The 21,140-nt window shown below is 35.7% G+C and overlaps 1 protein-coding gene across 3 annotated transcripts in view; it reads right to left on the bottom strand.

Moving 5' to 3' along the window:
* Positions 1-1,088: 1,088 nt before the first annotated feature.
* The window catches only part of HDHD2 (haloacid dehalogenase like hydrolase domain containing 2), a 43,096-nt gene continuing 23,044 nt past the window's right edge, over positions 1,089-21,140 (bottom strand). For all 3 annotated transcript variants that reach the window (XM_074206980.1, XM_074206977.1, XM_074206978.1), the window contains exons 5-8: positions 19,523-19,607; positions 9,788-10,004; positions 5,616-5,679; positions 1,089-2,433 (exon numbers count right to left, since the gene is read on the bottom strand). In XM_074206980.1, the coding sequence (XP_074063081.1) occupies positions 2,330-2,433; positions 5,616-5,679; positions 9,788-10,004; positions 19,523-19,607 (470 nt within the window). In that variant the 3' untranslated portion in view covers positions 1,089-2,329. The remainder of the gene's footprint in view (positions 2,434-5,615; positions 5,680-9,787; positions 10,005-19,522; positions 19,608-21,140) is intronic.

Below are 21,140 nucleotides of genomic sequence, written 5' to 3'. Positions count from 1 at the left end.
TAACATGCCAATTTATTCAAACCTTAGAAGTCTTCAAAACTTATAGCCACCCTTGTGAATGGCCTTTGGTATATCTCCTCACAAAATTTTTTCTAACTTTTCTTATGTCTGGCCTCTTCTTCAATGGGAATGGCAATTAGCTGCTCTGTATATCATTCATTCTAAACTTACTAGCTCATATTTGGCATTCTTTTCTGAAAAAACAACAAGCTCTTCAAAAACCAATGAGCTGTCCTCAAACCCAGCCCTCCCCTCATGAGTTGTAACTCAGTGTTTCTTGCAAGAAACAGATCCTAACTACACAACCCACACTTTCAGCCTCCTCTGAACATATATAATCTTCACTGTCTATACTATAAAATTCATCACTTATAATAGCTTGTGTTGTGTTCTAATTATTTCATGTTAGTATTGCTTTCTCATAAAAGAAAGCAGGATACTTTTCTGTTTTCCCTATGTACTTTAGCATAGAGCTGGATATTTAACAGGTTTTCAACTATTTAATTGGGGTTAAGAAGCCAGGCAACAAGAACCAGGTTCTTAAAGGCTCATAGCGAAAGCAACAAATCTTGCAGGAAACTGTGCTCAAATAATGCCTAAAAACATTTGCAAATAGTTAGAACCAGACCCAGAAAAACTTACTCTTAAGAGAAGTTTTCAAGTTTTTCCCCAATGAAATAGTGGAAGGAGCAAGCACAATTCCTGTCTGCCTGTTCCGGTTGTAAAGTAACATTCCAAATATTGAGAGACTATGAACAAGATCCCCTCTTCCTACCCATCAAAGTGTAGGTGGCCCTGGTGCACTTGCTCTTGCTCTCTCTCTCTCTCTCTCTCTCTCTCTGACATCCAGACTAAGACTCAGAACTTTTCCTCTCTGAGTGGGTTTTCTCCTATTTTTGAAGCCCAGTGAAATCAGTCCAAAGGGCAGAACAACCACACTAGTCATTCCAAAAACATGGAAGAAGATCTAGGCAGCTCTGACTTCTGTTAGTGTCCCTTTCATATGTTTTTTGACCCTGAGCCTTCAATGCTCTCTGATAGTCAGTGTTTGGTGGTCTGTGGAAAAGGACCAACAGAAGAGACAACAATCATTTCCACATAGTTTTATCCAGAGCCACACTCAATGAGATACCAAAACACACAGCTCATTAACACCAATGAGTTTCAATAAGGTGAATGCTATGATGATGTACAATTACATTCTAATAATTTAATTCCCAAGAGACCTGTACAACAACTGCAAAGGACTGAGATTATCACAGTATGCAAATGTGCTAGGGAAATCATTATCAGCTTAGGCCCCTTCATTTTGGTGGATTTAACATGAGAAGAATGATCCATACTAAATGACAGGATTTCATTTTACAGCTGTACTAACCAAGTACATAAAAAGCATGAATATGTCCCAGTAGCTTCTAAAAGATTTTTCCCATAGTGTTAGAGGGAAAAATAATGAAATCTTACAAATGTACAGTTAATAGGACCCTGGTGGACAGTAACTTCAAAAATGCATGGTCTATAAGACATTAAAGGCTTGATTTTAGTTTCTGCACTGTTCCTGTTAATAACAATGTCTAATTAAAACATCTGTAAAATACTGATAGTTTTAATTTTACATAAAATTTCCAAAACAACTGTTACACAGTATAATAGGTATCTGCAATGAATAGGTTATTAATGGTAATATTATTTTAAATTAAAATCAGGTTCTAAATTTAAATTAGTCGTTTCTGACTAATGAAGAGAAAAAAAAAGTCACCCGTGATGGGAATAATACAGCAGATAATCTAGTTTTCATCATTCGTTAAAGCAAATTCACTTGATTGCTTGGTCTAAGGGATAATTCATTTTAGTTCCTACATGTTTCATTTGCTTCAAATATTTGATGGATTTTACAGTTGCAATCAATACTAAAAACTACAGGATGATGCATCTTTTTAACACACTGTTTTATAATTTAAAAAACTGATGCAACTTTACTCACACACTGCATACTCCCCCCCTCCCAGAGTAATAGTTAAAAGACAAGCAGAACACCATTCCTACGGAGGATTTTGTCTCCTAGGACTGCCTAATCTGATGAATATTTTAAAAGATTTGGCAAAAAATTTCTGTGTGTTTTTTAAGATCTTATCATGTTTACAAAATCAAATGAGGGATTAGTCAGATTTAGTAACTGGCTAAAGTTCAATACCTTTCCCTCTAACGCACAACAAAGGAGAATTATAATGGTGCCTGTTTCTGTGTATTCTGGCCCAATGAGATTTCAAAGCTGCATTCTGGGGAATACAAAGTTACATTTCAAGTTGTTTCTTGATGCCATTCTCTCTTAAAGTAAATGTTGTAGGATGTGGTCCACGGCATGTGGAAAACTCTCACAGATTAAGTAAGGAGCTGGATGAATTTTATCTTCATCTGCTGTTCGATATTTCCCTGAAATGAAAGTAAACAGAGCAAACAAAGGCAGTTGCTTTGGATGTTAAATTAATCCTGGTCCTAGAGCACCTGGGTCATCATAGAACCTTTTCCCCCAACCACTGGAAAACCAGAAGGTAAGCATCTCCTACAGAAGCTTTTATGGAACTAGGAGGTAGTTCAAAAAAGGCTTATATTCAACATTCTCAGGGCCACTGAACTGTGCCAAATGATATAGCTATTGGATTGCTTTATGACAATTTAAAATTTCTGTAGCTGTCAACCCCCCCCTCCCCATTCCAGTTACCCATTTACTGTAAAGACAAAAACGAACATTAAATGAATACTTTTAAATCAAGATCAAGAAAAACATCAATCATTGTTTCCTCCTTTGTCAAAATGGCAATCATTTTTTGTACCACCTACTTCTCTGGGTTGTAGGATAATAGACTGTATATATATTATGTAAATTAGTTGTTTTCTATCTCTTTGTTCTACTTTCCACCCCACCTTTTTCTCATAATTCCTTGCTTTTTTAGAATCAACAGATTCAATAGAGAGAGAGAGAGACAGAGAGAAAAAGGGGGAGGGAGAGAGAGGGAGGGAGGGAGGGGGGAGAGGGAGGGAGGGAGGGAGGGGGGAGAGAGAGAGAGAGAGAGAGAGAGAGAGAGAGAGAGAGAGAGAGAGAGAGAAGATATACAATCTGAAGGTATATTAAAAAAGATAATTAATCTAGAAATGAGAAGGTCCCAGTTGGGCTGTAGCCTACCCTGCTTAAGACTACATTTGGAGTATTATGTTTGGGTCAGGAAAGACAATGATACTTTAGAGAGAGGCCAGAGATAAGCAACCAAGACAGAGGATCTTAACAATTGGGGTTCACTGTTTGTCTTTGTTCTTGAAGAGGACTGTGACATCAAGAAGGTGACAACATGTTATGTGAGTGAACTGGATTTAAGTGAAGAAGGCTATGCAAAGTCACCAGCCTCTCTTACTCTCTCCTTCAAAGCTATATGGGTTCAATAGCACAATACAGATCAGGACAACTGGAGATGGACCGGGATGCAGCCAAAAGAAGGATGGGCTACTTTGAAATTAGTAAGTGCTTTAAGTCTTGAAACTTCAAAGTTAGGAAGCCACTAGTCAATAAGATGTAGTTAGAATTTCTTTTTCAAGCATGGTTTGAATGAAATGATCACTGAAGTCTCTTACAGCTTTTCAGATTCTGTGACAAGCTTTCATGTCCAAGAGCTAACATCTTCAATTCTAAATTAAAAATCCTTTCAGAAGATTTTGCTTCTGTTGGCTAAACTTGGAACTCCTCCAAAGAAAGCCACATATAAGAGAATGTTTATTTCAAATTATTCCACTTATGGAGGCTGGCAGGATCAAAGGATCCCAGGATCATAGACTTAAGAGCTGGAAGGAACCTCAGAGTCACCAAATACAACCTGAAGCTATTGGAGAGGAGCATCCAGGTACATAATATAAAACAGCAGATGTGGAGTTCCCTAAGAAATAAAATATTAAGAAGCAAGAATGTGTAAAGGATAGTAAGATCATGAATTTAGGCATTTTACTTCATCCTCTTTGAAGAAGTTAAAGAAGAGACAGAGGGGGCAAGAGTGCCATGGCTGGAAAGGTTCATATTAATTTGGATTAACAAGCAAAAGAAAATAAAGCAATCATGACATCAGCTACCCTACATAGGAAGAAAAGAGAATCTTGAAGAAGATCTGGGGCTGCTTGAAGTCAATCTCAGATTACCGAACAGCAGAGCACAAACACATACTATATAGTTTTCAATCCTTGGCAGAATAGTGATTCTGAACATTAGACTAGAGATGCAAGGACCTAGACATCATTGTGGACAAAATCCATTCCCCTCACATGGCACCAATGTTGCTTCTCCAGAGTGCTAGTTCTTAGATTCTATTTGTGAGTTTGAAGGACTTGTATATTTTAAATCTTTTTTTTGGACAGTCATATTAAGTGGTCTTATGATCCCTTCATGTAACTAAGAAAACAGTGGATTTCTCTCTTAGCATGGCTATGGAAACATCCATAGCCTGGCTTTGATAATGATTCTTTGACAGATTTTCTGGTTGTTTTCTGTTAAATTCATTAATTATCAATATAGTAGTATATAAGATAAATTACTTTAGGCCTTACCTACTGCCTATTTTTACTTCATCCACAATAATTTTTAGTCAATTAAGTTCTATAAAGGAAAACTGTATTTGAAAAACCAAATACACCTGTTATACCTTGGTCTCAAGCAACTGAATTTCAACTGTTTCCCAAACTTTTCTTTACTAATCATATATAGGCTGAAAGGCAAAAAGAGGCCTGAGAAAATGCCATAATAGAAGGAATGCTGGACACTATAGATGAGATTGTTTAAATGGCCAAATAGAATGTTTTATCATATAAGCATATACATGGTATTAAAGGAATTAAAGTAATGATTATGTTCTCACTGTAGTATTACAAAACCAGTGGAGAATTGATATGAAATTTTGTGCCACATGTTATAAAATATTCATCAAGTTAGGCAGTCCTAGGAGAGAACATTGACCATGGGAATAGTGCTCTGCTTGTCTTTTAACTATTACTAGAGGAGGAGAGATTGGGGGGGCAGGGAGCAGGGTATTCAGTGTGTGCATTAAGTTGAATCAAGTTTTTAAATTATAAAACAATGTATTTTTTTTTTGCAAGACAAATGAGGTTAAGTGGCTTGCCCAAGGCCACACAGCTAGGTAATTATTAAGTGTCTGAGACCGGATTTGAACCCAGGTACTCCTGACTCCAAGGCCGGTACTTTATCCACTACGCCACCTAGCTGCCCCTCAAAACAATGTATTAAAAGGTACATCAGCCTGTAGTTTTAGTGAATTGTCCAGAAAGTACATGTGTTGAATTCTGTATGTAAATGAGTGAATTCAGATCTCACAATTACCATTACAATGAAATTTCTAGTACAGCAGAGAACCTAAGCAGTTAATGTAGGCCCTCTCACTATAGGCTTCTGCCCATTGGGAACTTCAATGCCTTTTACTTCTCATTGGAGGTATAAGGAAAATTAAGGTCTCCAGAAGGCCTTGTCATTTTTGCAGACAGACAGTTTTCAAATCCAATGTTGGATTTATTTTTTCTTATGGTATTGCCTAGGAGGGCAGAAAGAAGTAAAAGATACATACCAGTCTTCACCAAGATGCCTAGCATGCCCATACTCTGAGCTCCACCAACATCAGCTCTGCAGTCCTGGGTAATATAACACAGAATTAATTTAATTACCAATCAACCATCTTCTTGCAAAAGGTCAATTGAAAAAACAACCCATAGTCCACAACTAGTATGAAGATCAGTATAGCTAGGTGCAAATACTTATTTCCATGCAGCTACAAATGAACAGAGGCATGATTTACATTTCATATATAATGACTACCGTAATTCCATCAGCTTTCATGAAAAGGAAGTGAGAAAGATGTAAGACAAAGTAGTCTCCCGGCTAGTATTCTGAAAGCAGAGCCATGTCCTGCTTTGGGAGGAAATGTTTTAAGATTAGAATAGGCATTATGTAACAGAATTATTTTCTGAGGCACAGAGAACGTATTCACTGAACTTAAATGTTCTATATTTTAAGAAATATGTCATTTTTCACATTAAAGTGGAAAATGGAAAAATAGCATTCCTCCCATTTTTTCAGCTTCTAAAGTTATTAAACCAAGGTAACACAGTAGTTACTAATTGTGTTAGATTTTGAATGCAGGTATTTTAACATATAGTCTTGAGATTCACGATGTGTTTTCTATGAGAGGATTGAGACTTTCCTCTCTGAATATATTATAACACTAAAAATGCTCTTTCCCCAAGCACAGGGAAACACAGGACAGGTTTTAGGTACAGTTTAAATTCTAGAGGAGTCCAATTAGGTAGTATAATTCTAGAGGCAGGGGAATAGTATAAGAAGATGGTTTCTAAAGGTGTTATCAGGTTATATGATTTTGCAACTCAATAATAGACAGTAAAATTCAGAAAATGGAGGACTGGGAATTGAGAAAGTGAGAATTAAAATTCCAATTCAAGTGACTTTGGAAAGCAATTTTATCCATATCCAATTATAGAGGGACAAAGTAATATAGAAACCAAATAATGTGCTGGATTTTGCTAAGTGGCACCATTAATCAACTATGTGAGGTTCGGCAAGGAATTTAACCTCACAACTCAGTTTCCTTATTTGTAATAGGATGAAGAAGAGTAAAATAAATGAACTCTAAAATTTCTTATAATTTTATAGTTCAAAACTAGGCTACCCTGACTTGTCAGAGATATACCAGGGTCTGATGAAGATGTTAATCTGATGTTCTATATTTTATATTTTCTTTTTGCAAGGCAACAGGGTTAAGTGACTTGCTCAAAGTCACACAGTTAAATAATTATTGAGTGTCTGAGGCGCAATTTGAACTCAGGTCCTCCTGATTCCATGGCTGGTCCTCTATCCACTGCACCACCTAGCTGCCCCCTCAACGTTCTAGAAAAAGTTATTTAGTCTAAAAGGCCCTGGATTTAAACCATAAACCTATCATTTGTATGATGAAGACAGTGTCACAGTCCTTACCTACATCATAAGGTAATTATGAACATAATGAGAGCATATGATATAGAAGTATTTTGTAAACTGTAAAGCACTATGCAAATGTCAGCTATTATTATAGAATGTTCTATGAAGAAATCAGATTTTTTTTCATATTTCAAGGATCCATTGTTTCTCCCCTTCACGATGCAATTCAATTCTTAGTAGATGGTCTTCAAAAACTGCTGTGGTGGAAAAACCTAATCACTTGGCAGTCAAATTTCTGGAGATGATGAGCTTCTCAGAATCCAAGGAGGCTGATACTTAGACAACAAGTAGTTTGACAATAACCTGCCAAACAGAGCTTGTGCTCTGCTGGCCTCCCTCTCAGATTTCCTTTGAGGTTTGAATGAGGAAACTAGGTAATGCACTTTGAAAGTCATTATGTATCAGATAAACATCAATTATTATTTTTACCCTTAAGAATCCAGGCTCACTTCTACAAGAGGCTTTCAAATTTTTTAAATATAATCTACATAAATCCATCTTCATCAGAGAAGAACAAAGTATTTAAATAATTTAAACAGGAAAACTATTAAGTGCTAAGGGGGCAGCTAGGTGGCGCCAGAATGCATCAAGTGCTGGGGATGGAGATAAGATTCCTCTTTTTAAGTTCAAAACTTGTCTCAAACTCTCACTAGTTGGGTGACCCTGGGCAAGTCACTTCACCCTGTTTACCTCATCTGGAAAATGAGCTGGAGAAGGAAATGACAAACCACTTCAGTATCCCTGCCAAGAAAACTCCAATGGAGTCATGAACTGACTGGAATCACAAATTAACTGCTACTGTTTATAAAGGCTTCAGGATTATAAACCACTTTATACATCACAACTGTGTGAAGAAGGTGCTATTAACATTTTCACTTAACAAATAAAATTCAGGTTGAAAAAGGTTAATTAGTGCCTGATTACAAAGATAGCAAGCAGGTAAGGCAGAATGAAAACTCAGGCCATCCTCATTCAAGTTCCCCCTAGTCACTAAACACCTCTCCTACATGTGGAGGGACTCCAGGTTCACTTTTTTAATGGAATTATATTTATTTCAATCAACAACCTATTTTCTGTCTCTCCCACATGCACTTCATAAAGGATGAAGTGGGGAGTAGGAAGAATTAAATTTGCAAAATCAAGAAAAAATGAGTTTCTACACCTGGTAATGTCCAAAAAATACATGCCACAATTAGTACCCTGCATTCACCACTGTCAGGAAATGGGGAGTATACTTCATTGATTTGTTCTTTGGAGGCATGAATGATTTGCCTCTGCACTGATCAAAGTTCTTAAGTCTTTGAAATTTGCTTGAGTTTAGGATGCTACTATTGTATAACTTGCTCTTCTGGTTCTGTTCACTTTACTCTGCATCAGTTTACACAAGTCTTCCTAAGTTTCTCTGAATCCTTACCTTTTGTCATTTCTTATAGCACATTAGTATTCTGTTACATTCATATAATTTTTTTCACCATTTCCCAATTGATGGGTATCCCCTTACTCTGCTGTTCTCTGCCACTAAAAAAAGAAACGATATTGGGGTGGCTAGATGGCACAGTGGATAAAGCACTGGCCTTGGAGTCAGGAGTACCTGGGTTCAAATCCAGTCTCAGACAATAATGACCTAGCTGTGTGGCCTTGGGCAAGCCACTTAACCCCACTGCCTTGTAAAAACTGGAAAAAAACCCCAAACATACAAACTTTTTGTACCTATAGGTCCTTTAATTCTTTTTAAAAACATCTTTTTTGAATACAGATCTAGTAGTGGTATCATTGGGTCAAAGGGTGTATACACACACACACACACACTCTCACAAAATTAGTAACTTTGGGGCACACTTCCAAATTGTTTCCCAGAATGGCTACTCTAACTCACAGGTTCAACAGTACATTAATGTGACTGTTTTCCCACAGCCCCTCCAAACATGTGATTTTCCTCTTATTAATTGTGCCAATCTGATGGATGTAAGGTAAATCCTTGAAGGTGCTTCAATGTGCATTCTCTAGTCATTTAGTGCCTTGGAACATTCTTTTCATATGACTCTGAATAACCTGAATTTCTTAGAAAACTGTCTGTTCATATCCTTTGACCATTCGCCAAATGGAAATGAAGGTTTTTAAATAATGGCTGATATTTATCTAATTTTGAAAAAATACATATATATATATAGTATATATATATATAAATATACATTAAATTTAAACACATGTATATATGTGCTTTATCATCTTCTTTGGAACTTCAAATATTTCAAACCTTCAAAATTTAGGTTCTGAAAACCATCAGCCAATAACACAAAAACTACTTTGGGGCAATAATAATTTAAAATTATTTAATTATGCTAACAACTTGAATTATTATCATACATTTAAGGCCAGTGGTAACATGCTTTCCTAAAGTAGCTATTTTAAACCTGTTGAGGGTACTTAGGTGACACAGTGGATAAGAGTATTGACAAGAGATTGAATCCAGCCTCTGACACTTGACAATAACTGTGTGACCTTGAGCAAGTCTTGTAACCCTGATTGTGTTAAATCCAGGGCCATCTCCAGTTGTCTTGATTCATATCTGGCCACTGGACCCAGATGGCTCTGGAGGCAAAAGTGGAGGCATTCCCCTCACTCAAATCCAATTCATGTGCTTGCCATGACATCATCTCCCTGATGTTGTGGTCTTCTTTGAAAAGCGAAGGACAAAATTATTATTCTAACCAGATGTGATGGAACACTTATGGGACATTTACTTACATCTCCAATCATAACGACTTCTTCTGGTTTACAATCAATGCCACGCAAAGCTTCTGAGAAAAATTTTCCCTCTGGCTTCCCCACCACTATGGCTTGGGTATCTGCAGCATACTCCAAACCAGTAACAAATGGTCCAGGTCCCAGGGCTAAGCCATCTTTCTTCTTATAATATCTGGCTTTGTGTATTGCTATAAGAGGAGCACCATTCAACATTAGTCTAGAAAGAAAAGGAAAAAATAAACTGACTTTAAGTAGAGTTTTACAATACTAGAGAAATAAATAATTTCTTATTAACATTAGTTAAAAAAATACACAGATTTCAAGAGAAAAGACTGCTAGGTATTAGTCATGAAGACTTTGAAGAAAGGTGATAGATTATTAACCTGGAGTTGGCTTCAACCTTTTGCCTTTAGGGGCTTCAGACAAGTTAGTTACACTACTAAAGAAAGAGAATTGAGGGAATTACAACTCAAAAAGATCACTCAAGGAAGAAAACTTAACTTAGATGGTAAAATGAGAAGTTTTAGTCTTTGCTGAGTTATATGCAGGAAGATCATGAGCCTTTTAAAAGTAAATATAATTTCTCTTTCTTTAGTAATCCCTCAACTAATATCTAAAGTACCTATGAACTGAGCTTTTCTTTTACATGATGATTCAGCATTTTTATTCCGAAATATTTTAAATGATTTTTAAAAAATTTCATTTTCTGATCAAGTTTAATCATTATTTCTTCTTTTATTTTCTCAATATTTTTTGATCCTATAATTGCTCTTATTATAGTAGTAACATTATAGACACTTGTATACATTTCTAGGACTGTATTTACAAAATAAAGTTATAATTTTCTACTGATATCCTGGAGCCAAATACTTAGGGTACCAGAGGGCCCAGCTTCACTACCAGTTTGACAGTCAAATACTACACTCAACTAAAGATCCTACCTTCTAACTCTGAGTTGAAAACTGCAACAACTCAGATGCACTCAGATATGCTCATCTCAACCCCCAAATGAACAACAGGAACAGTCTTTTGATAATCACATTCATTATTGTATATAAAAGGGAAGAGAATTTGATTTCTTAACTAGTTTTTAATCTCACTAGTTTAAATCATATACTTAAGGTAAAATTTTTAGTGTGCTATTTAGGAACTCATTTCTTCTTTTCCTTTACAATTTCTAGTAATTAAGTACTCAACTATCAAACTGCTAAATTATTTTTGTCAGTGGTCTCAGGACTACCTTCCTGTGGGAGATGAGGAATTTGGACCTTTGTGATTAAATATTTCATTAAGTAAAAACCAATACTGGGCTATTAGCAAGCCCAAGTGTGAGTTACAATGCACCGCATTACTACAAATGGCTTACAGCACAAGATTCTTTTCTACTATTCAAATTCAATCACTGATATTAACAAATTTATTTCTTAGAAGTTCTAAGATCTAATTGTTTAAAAGTCTAGCAGAGCCACTATGCTTGTCTTAAAGAACCATAGCTAATGGATAAATTTCCTCCTAGTGCCCTTCACTAGCTGTTCCCCCAGCCCCAACCCACCCCCATTTCTCATTCATTTGCTCCTCTATTGGGAAACTGGATTTCTTAATGCAATAGACCTCAAACTTGCATTCCACTTATAAAGCTAAGCTAAAAACATTTGATTTAGTTTTGTAAATATTTTATTATATATTAACTGGAGAAAGGGCTTGTAAGTTTGATTGATGTGTGTACTTAATTCCCAGACAGTATTTTAGTGCCTTCCCTGGAAGGGTGAAGCTGTGGGTTGCTCTACACTACTCTAAATGGGAACTGGGCCTTCACTGACTGCAGGATGTACAAATCTCTCAGCACCAAAGTGGTTCAAGCTCTATCAATCTTTCTTACAGTATATATTTTGTTACATTCACACACAGCCAGTTAGAATAGATTAGAAATTAAACCCTATCCAGACTATTCATGAACAGATATTTGCTACAAAGCAAATACCCACATGTATATAATAGTACTTAGAGTCTTTCTCGGGTAATATAAAGATGGCTTTTGCAATTGGAAAAAAAAAAAATCTATCATAGAAAAACCTGAGATTTCTAGCTTAATTGGAAGCCCTTTTGGAACACAAAGGAAAAAAGGGAACATATTTACATCAAAAAATAGCTTGCAAAATTTCAGGAAAAATTTTTGTTACTGTATACAGGAAATTTAAAATCCCAAAACACTAATGATTAAGAGCAGGGTCAGCTGCTTGAGTCCCAATGCCAAAAGTTAAACACATTGTGGTTTTTTAATATTTTAAATAAAATTTTATTGTATTTAAAAATATAAAAATCATTCTTGGCTCATGAGAAGCTAAGTTGACTTACCAATTTCAGATTTGGAGGAAAAAGAAACTAAAACATAAAAGGATGGTCACAAAAACTAGCATCATCAACAAATTTTTAAAAAACTAAAAGAAAATATAGATTCATGAATCTTAGACACAGATAATCTTAGTTCAATTCCTTAACTTTTATTTTATTTTTATTTTAGGTTTGTTTTTTGTTTTTTTTTTTTCTGCAAGGCAGTGGGGTTAAGTGGCTTGCCCAAGGCCACACAGCTAGGTAATTATTAAGTGTCTGAGGCCGGATTTGAACTCAGGTCCTCCTGACTCCAGGGCTGGTTACTCTATCCACTGCGCCACCTAGCCACCCCAATTCCTTAACTTTTAAAAAAGAGGAGGCCTAGAGAAGTTAAGAGACCAAGGAAGAACTTAGAACATTCAGGTCCCAAGAACTAGACCTTTGTTCTTTCCATTACAATGAAAAATGAAGCCAAGTTGTAAATATCACAGGAGGCCTGACCCTACAGTAGGGGGAGCAATATGGTCAGATCTATGCCTTAAGAAAGTTATTCCAGCAACTATGTGGAAAATGGATTGGAAAGCGAAGAGACTTAAGGCAGGATGACCAATAAAGAGATGATTGTCAGTTTGGGGTGTGATGAGAGCTTGAGTCAGGATGATGGTCATCTAAGTAGCAAGAAAGGGATGGATGCAAAAGATATTATGGAGGCAGAAACTATGAGAATATAGAAATTGACTGAATTACATGCAGTTAGGAAAGTGGGTTAAATGTCAGGGATGATGATGAAACTGTGAACCTGAGAGACCACAAGGATGGCTTTACCTGCAAAAGAAGTGGGCAAGTTTGGAAGAAGCATGGATATGAGTTAATTTTAGGGATTGAATTTAAGAGCACTATTAAATTTGTTTCAAATGCTTGTTGAAATTGATTAAAAATTGAACCTGGGGTGACTAGGTGGCATAGTGGATAGAGCACCAGCCCTGGAGTCAGGAGGACCTGAGTTCAAATCTGGCCTCAGACACTTCATAATTATCTATCTGTGTGGCCATGGGCAAGTCACTTAACCCCATTTGCCTTGCAAAAAACCTAAAAAAAGAAATCGAACCTAGCTATTTAATTGGGAGTCAAATTTCTGTAACTGGAATCTCTTTGCATCTTAATGATTACTAGCTATAAAGATTTCTCAGTTCATTCTTATATAGTCACCAAGTGAAAGGATGGTTATAAAACAGATATGCAAGCTTCTCTTTAGAAAAATTTCTTATTTTTGTTAACTTTTTTCCCTCTCTGTTCTTTATACTCTCAACTCTTCATCTTCTAATATAGCATTTTGGTACAATATAAAGTTGCCCTAAGTATATCTCATTGTTCAAAGGTTAGGTTTTTTTTCTCTCCCACATTTTTGCCTTCTTAAAATTTTGTCAGAAGCAAGTTTGCAGACTGCAAAAAAGTATCTGTATGGTAATTAAAAATTTTTTTTTAATAATCAAGATTTTATTAGTTCTTGTTTGCCTACTTTCCTCCCTTCCCTCTTCCCATTGAAAAAGAAAAATACTCTTAAAGTAAATATGCATAGTCAAGAAGAACAAATCTCTCAACTTGACATGTCCAAACACTTGAATATATCAGCTTCTCTGTCAAAAGGTGGGTAGCCATGATTCATCTTTGGCACAGTTGTCACTGTATTGATCAGAGTTCTAAATCTTTTAAAGGTTTTTTCCTTTATAGTTATTGTCATTGTATAAATTATTCTATTAATTCTGCTTACTTTATTCCATATGAATTTATAAAGATCTTCTTAGTTTTTTCTGAAATTATTTTAATGTTTCTTATGATACAATAACATTCTATTCCATTCACAAACTATAATTTGAGATATTCCCCAATAGGTGGACAATCCCTAAGTATCCTTTTTTTGACTACTCAGAAAAAAGCAGCTACATTTTTTGTGTGCTTTAATTTTAATTTCTCTAATTACTAGTGATCTGGAGCATTTTTAATATAGATTTTCTTTTGAAAAGTGCCTGTTTATATCCTTAGACCATTCAATATTGAGAAATGGCATTTAGTTTCATAAATTTTAATCAACTTCTTATATAACCTGGATAAGAGAAACTTGCTGCAAAATTTTTTTTGTTTCTAATTTTTAAATTAAAATTCTAACTAACTGGTTTGTGCAGAAACTTTTAAATTTTACATAATCAAAACTGTCCATTTTAACTGTCTATTGCTTGTTTGGTCATAAAACTAAAAGGTAATTTCTTCCTTACTCCCTAACTTACTTCTGTCACCTTTCATGGCTAAGTCTGTGAGATGTTAGCTTATACCTAATTTCTGCCAGGCTACTTTCTAATTTTCTCAGTAGCATTTGTCAGATCTGTAGTCATTAGTCAGTAAGTGGAGTCTTTGGGTTGATTAAATGCTTTGCTACTTAGACAATGCTTTTATTACTTTTAAGAATATGCCTCCCTTGAAAACTTTGTTGGTTGTTTTGTTTCAAAATGGCAGTGTGAACCAAAACTTGAACTTAAGGTGTAACTTGAGCAATGGCTAAAATTATTAAATAACAATATTTGGTAGTGTATTCTATTTAATTAAAAACAAGGAGACAAAAACAAATTATCAAGCAGTCAAAATGAACAGACATTATAGATAAAGCTGAAAAACATCAATCACTGTCATTTCAACATGAACTTCTGACAGTGTTTTCTCAAGGAATATGGCACAAGAATGCTCCCATTATCAATGTTTTCAAACAATGGGCCTGGTTGGGGGGGGGGGGGGTCCAGATTAAAGGCCTAAGTCCACTGGTATAAGTAGTCTGACCCTAAGAAATGTGTAATCAAAGAGAATGGGAAGATGGGTTACATCATATTTTTATATATAAAAGTCAGTCTTAGGACTTGTTGACAATACAACCATACTTAACCTAAGCCTTCAACACTCCCCCATTCCACTACCTTCCTCTGGGCAGGTTCTCCACTCCCACTTCTGAGCAATACATTGGCCCCTTGGGGTGGGTATAACAATCGAGGAAAATTTTCCCTGCCCTATGCCCCCTAGAACACATCATGGTTGCTTCCCTTGGACAGATGACTAAGGAATAAGAACCCAATCATGTCCCTTTTCATTTAGGGCAGAATACAGTGAGTAAACAGATGAGCAAAAACAAATTGATCATTACAAATTGAAGATCTCACTCATATTATCTTTTCTCCAAATTCCACCCTCTTCCAAACATCCCTATGGTTAAAGGCATGGAAACTCACAATCCATTAAGAAAAGCTCTCTGGGGTGGCTAGGTGGTGTAGTGGATAAAGCACCGGCCTTAGAGTCAGGAGTACCTGGGTTCAAATCTGGTCTCAGACACTTAATAATTACCTAGCTGTGTGGCCCTAGGCAAGCTACTTAACCCCATTTGCCTTGCAAAAAAAAAACCCATTCTTTATAACTGGCTCATCTCCTTCCTCTGACTTCCACTCACCTAAAAGCTTATAGTCTCGATTCTTTAAGAATCATTAGTTGCTCTTAATTCTATTTAAGTATCTAAGACAAATATCCAGCAATTCGCAAATACATTTTTAAATGCAGAGAGAGGCCTACTCACTAAATACACAATAAATAAGATCCAATATAATTTATAAGGCTGGAGCATATGCCCAAAGGTAACATGCCTCTAGAGCTAGTTTTTAAAACAGAAAAGCAATGAGATTTAGCACCTAATTCTGATTCTCATAATCAACCTGAATAGTAATTTAACTAATCAGCAGCTCATTTCAAGTGTCTATATTTGCCACACACAATTCAAATAACTGCAGTCATTTGTTGGGAGGCATATTCTCTATGGAAACATCAATATGCAAATAAGGGCATGACCTCCCAATCCTTGCTGTTAACTCTCCACACAGCTATTAAGTGCATTTGTGAAATTCAAGTTGACCTATAAATGCACAGTAATGCTTTAAAACGTATCATTTTAAAAATCAATATGGTTGGGAAAGTGTACTAATTAGACAGCATCCGAGCAATTAGAAAGTCACTATTAAGTCAAGATACATTTTTATTACTATGAGGCTACTATGCAGCTAAGACACAGACCACCTATTTCCTATTAAAGATGTCCTTCCCAACTTGTAGGCTGAATTCAATCAATACCTTCTCCTTGAATTTAGTGGTTTAAAGAGGTGAATAAAAAATAGCTGGGCTAAGTCTGATTCTGAAGTCAGAAATAAAGTACTAAGCCCAGGATGGTGTAGTTAGAGATGTCTGGAAATAAATGGTGGGTAGGATAAATCTTCCCCAGGCAGCTGAAGTAGAGTAACCCCTGAGGAAGCCAAGAAGGACCTTCATAATAGACTAAAAAGCAGCTTCTCACAAGGGGTGTGGCCAGAATAGGCAAGAGGCAAACAAGGAACCCTGGGTTAGTCTTTTTGAGCAAAGGATTCTTCCCATAGCAAGGAAAAGATGAATTGTGAACAGATGCAACATAGCCAGGGAGATGGCTAACTCTTCTTTCTCCTTCACACAATTAGAATTGCAGTGAGCTGGAGAAGTCTTCAAAACCAAGAAGAGCAATCTGGGGCAATCAATCTGCCAAGCAAATAAGCAGGCATTTATCAAGCACCTATTGTATATTAAGCTCTAGGTAACAGAAATACAGCCAAAAATCAAACAGTCCAACTTTGAGGTTCTGACAATCTAGCCTTGGCAGACAATGGCATATAAAAAGTAAATACAAAAAAAGAACTGGTGGGGAAGGGGCAAGATAGCTGGTCATCAACAGAGCTTCCTGACGTGGGCCTTGAAGCACTCTAAGGGGTAAAGGAGGAGAGGGAGGGGGAGGGGAGAGAAGGGGAAGGAAGAGGAAAGCAAGGGAAGGAAGGAAGGAGAGGGGAGAGGATGCTCCAGGAGGAGGTAGAGTTCGGTGTTTGTGACAAAGGAGCTTGGGTTTAAGTTGTGAAGGGCTTTATGTGACTGGGTAGTTTAGTCAGCCAGTCAACAAAAATTTAAGTGCTTTAAATCTACCACATCCTGTGCTCAACCTTGAGGATACAAAGAGAGGCAGAGAAGAGTCCCTGTAGTTATCAGGGAACCACTGGAGTTTATTGACTAGGAGGGTTAACATGGTGACATCTGCCCCTGAAAAACATTTTAGCAGCTATGTGAAAGGGAGAATGGTCTAGACTAGACTTCAGGCAAAAAAACAATTAGTAGCAGGCTGTTACAATTCTCTAGGTAAAAGGTGATGAGGGTGTGGACTAGGGAGAGCAGTTGTAAAGGAGAGAATAAGATAAGGTGAGTACAATCATGAATGCTATAAAAAGGCAAGAATATTAATGATTTTTTAAGTATTTTGCTTAATAGTGACACATAAAAAACAAGTACAGGAGATAAAGAAAAAAATTTACTATTTCATTATGGGACTTTTTTTATTGAATTAGTTCACATTCTCACCATTCCTTTATAACTTGTCTGAAATAAATTCAAAATTTTTATTACTAGTTTGCCAAATGAAGTAAGAACAATGTAAAAATATTATAGGAGAAATGGAAACTGGTAACAAATACCAAAAGACTCAATTACTAAGAGCAATTATGAAGCATCTATAGATTATATGCTAAATTCAGTATTTATCTAAGAGATAGTTCAGGAATAGTGCAAACCATCCTGGACTTGGAATTAGGAAAGACCTGAGTTTGATTCCACCTATGACATATTTTAGCTGTATTGGTTAATCTTTCTCAGTCTCAGTTTCCTCATCTGTAGAGAGATTATCTAGTGTTTTCACCATAGGACTGCTGTGAGAATCAAGTGAGAATCTATGTCCAACACTTTGCAAATTTTTAAAAAGCTATATTAATAACACCATCTATTTGTTATATTATTATACAGATGAAATGGGAAACTGCACCATTGGCCAAGGAGCACAAAGAGGAAGAAATGAACAAAACAAAAACAACACTCCTTACCCCAAACATAACAGCGAAGACTTGCAACATAAAACTGTATTTTCATTTCCATTAGGCTTCTAGATTCTGATGTCTGGTATCAGGAAGATGATATCTAGGCATCTCATGGGTAAAGGCAACATTGCTCAAACGGTTTCTCTGCATTTACCCATTTCATACCAGAAACCCTGTTGACCAGTTGGACTAATTTTTGGATGTTTTCTATAGGGCAAGAACTTCTGCATACAACAAAGCCCTTTAATAAATGCCAAATGATTCTGAAGCCAAACAAAATGTTACCCTCAAGGAATAAATTTCATGCCCCACAAAAAGTAAATTAACTTCTTGGGATTCTCAGCTCCAACCAACAGTTAATTGAGGTTACAAAGAAATTCATCTAAAGCACAACCAATCACGTCTATTCCTTCTGAACAGTAGATTCCATTTGGGGAAAAACTCAGTCCCAATCTGTTGACAATCCATTACACTGAATGCTGTTCCTCCTAAGAAATTAGTTCTGTATCAATTCATCTCTCTAGTCCTCAGTTTCTTTAATAAAAACAGTTAAAACTAATAGAGTAATTTATTTTGCAAAATACTTCCCGTGTTATATTACATCATCACTGAAAAGTAGATGCTATTATTATCCCCGTTTTACAGAGGAGAAAATTGAGGCAATGAAAATTTGCCCAAGTGCACATAGGGATAGTAAGGATGAGACACAGTTGAACAAGATGACCTTTAATGAAGATTCTAGCTCTAAATGTATGATTCTGATTAAGACTTAAAACCATATTTTCTGACTCCATCTGCAAGAAGAAGATACACATGAAATATAATTGAAAAATCCAATAGTATAGCCATACAATGATAATAAAATGAAATTATTAAAAAAACAAAAAAAAAGAAATCTAGAGAATCATAGAAGATAAAAATAAAGCCTAAATAAAAGTATGGGTAAAATTGATTACTAGCCAGATAAAGCTATGATCTCAGGGGCGGCTAGGTGGCGTAGTGGATAAAGCACTGGCCTTGGAGTCAGGAGTACCTGGGTTCAAATTCTGTCTCAGACACTTAATAATTACTTAGCTGTGTGGCCTTGGGCAAGCCACTTAACCCCATTTGCCTTACAAAAAAAAACACCTAAAAAAAAAAGCTATGATCTCAACTGGATCCAGTGAAATACTGGGAAGGAAAGGACTTAACCTACAACTCTGAAACATGGCCTGACTTGAGAAATTCACATCAGGAAACCCATCCCCCACAATGAACACTTAAAAACATACAAGAAATTCTTAACAAATGCAAGACTGTGTAAAGAAATAGGAGATGAAAATTCAATCACTGAATTACTGTTATTAGAGAGAGAAAAAAATGTACAGTAATTTCTGAGAAGACTTTCTACAAAAACTGAAAAGGAAATAGATTAAGAATTTTTAAACTAAAGACTCACCGGAATGCTTGATTTAAAACCTGATAATTAAAATGTTCTGGTGCCAATCCTATGACTACAGCATTAGGGTCATCTACTGATATACCTAGGAGGAGAAAAAATGGAATGAAAAGTGAACTGCAATATTAATTCTTTTTAGATAATTACTTTGTTTCAAACACATATAAATAACCATTTTAGCTCTATAATGACCTGAAGTGAAATGGGCTTGAGAAGTACAGATCCTGATGCTCTGAATTTCTTTATTCATTCATTCATTCATTTATTTTCTGATGCTATATTTTAGAAGCATAAAAGTTCATTATTTTTATTTTTTAATGGCAAGAAGGGGGGGGGGTGACTAAAAAGCACAATAAACTCTTTCCTAACCTTTCAGAAACAAAGAATCCAGGAAAACAAAACTGGAAGTAACAACCTGCTGCTATGAAGCAAGCAATTTCTAACTTCAAAGACTTTACTGATTAATAGAAACAAGAACAGCCAAAAGACTTAGCTACCAGATCAATATCAACTGATGAGAAATGAAAAATTCAACAATCAAGATAAATTGGACTCTAATTGCTATAGTTAAGGCTAGCCCATTCCCAGTAAACATGCAGGGCCCTGTAGCCTGCACACACAATTTTCTGCATAACTCCAACACCAGTTTTGGTTCTCAAAGTATGACATTTTTTTGCACAGCCTACTACCTAGGATTTCACATCTGGACTATTCCAATTTTACCTATATAATTCTGCTAGATTAATCTTCCTAAGATTTATGAATTTGGACATATTCCTTTTCTACTAAAAACTCTTACTGTCTCCTTCAAGAATGAAGGACAACAACCAATCTACCAAAAAAGTTTAATAATTAATAATAACAATAATAATAAATAATGATGATGATAACAATCAAATCATGCAAAAGTCTTAGTCTTCATAAACTGGTTCTATCCAGTCTCATTATCCTTTCTGTAATCTTATAGTTTGGCCAAAAGCATCTTCTCTCTGCTCCTTACATATAGCACCAGCTCCCAACTCCAGGCCTTTATACTAGCTGTTCCCCCAGACAGGTCTAGAATGCACTCCCCCCCTAACATTTTAACCAGAAGAAAACTGTCCAAAGTAACAGCAATATTATATAACATATAATATAATATTATATTATATATCTATTACATAATATTATAATTATGTAAAATTTATATAACAGCAATGTAAGACTGATTAACTTTGGAAAACTTAGTTACTCTTATTAAAACAAAGATCCAAGACAATTCCAAAGGATTCATGATTTTAAATGCTCTCCATCTCCAGAGAGCTAATGAACTCTGAATGCACACGACACATACTTTTTCACTTTCTTAAATTCTTTTTTTTGAAACATGTCTAATGTTTCAAATTTTTTTACATGACTTCTCTCATGTATAATTGATATTATATTGACTGATGTCATAATGTGTGAGAGAAGAGCAGGAGAGAATTTGGAATTCAATTTTTTTAAAATCTGTTTATTTTAAAAAAAACCCCCACAAGTTTGAGCATTACCTTGTATGTCAAGCTTTTTCTGATCTCCCTATTTGGGCTTCCCTTCTCTAAAAACTTTGCATTTATTCTGTATATATATTTATTTCTTA

This window comes from Macrotis lagotis, chromosome X, assembly GCF_037893015.1.
Source record: "Macrotis lagotis isolate mMagLag1 chromosome X, bilby.v1.9.chrom.fasta, whole genome shotgun sequence".
Lineage (NCBI taxonomy): Eukaryota > Metazoa > Chordata > Mammalia > Peramelemorphia > Peramelidae > Macrotis > Macrotis lagotis.
Note: the sequence above shows the minus strand (reverse complement) of the source record. Positions and strands in the feature narration are given on the sequence as shown.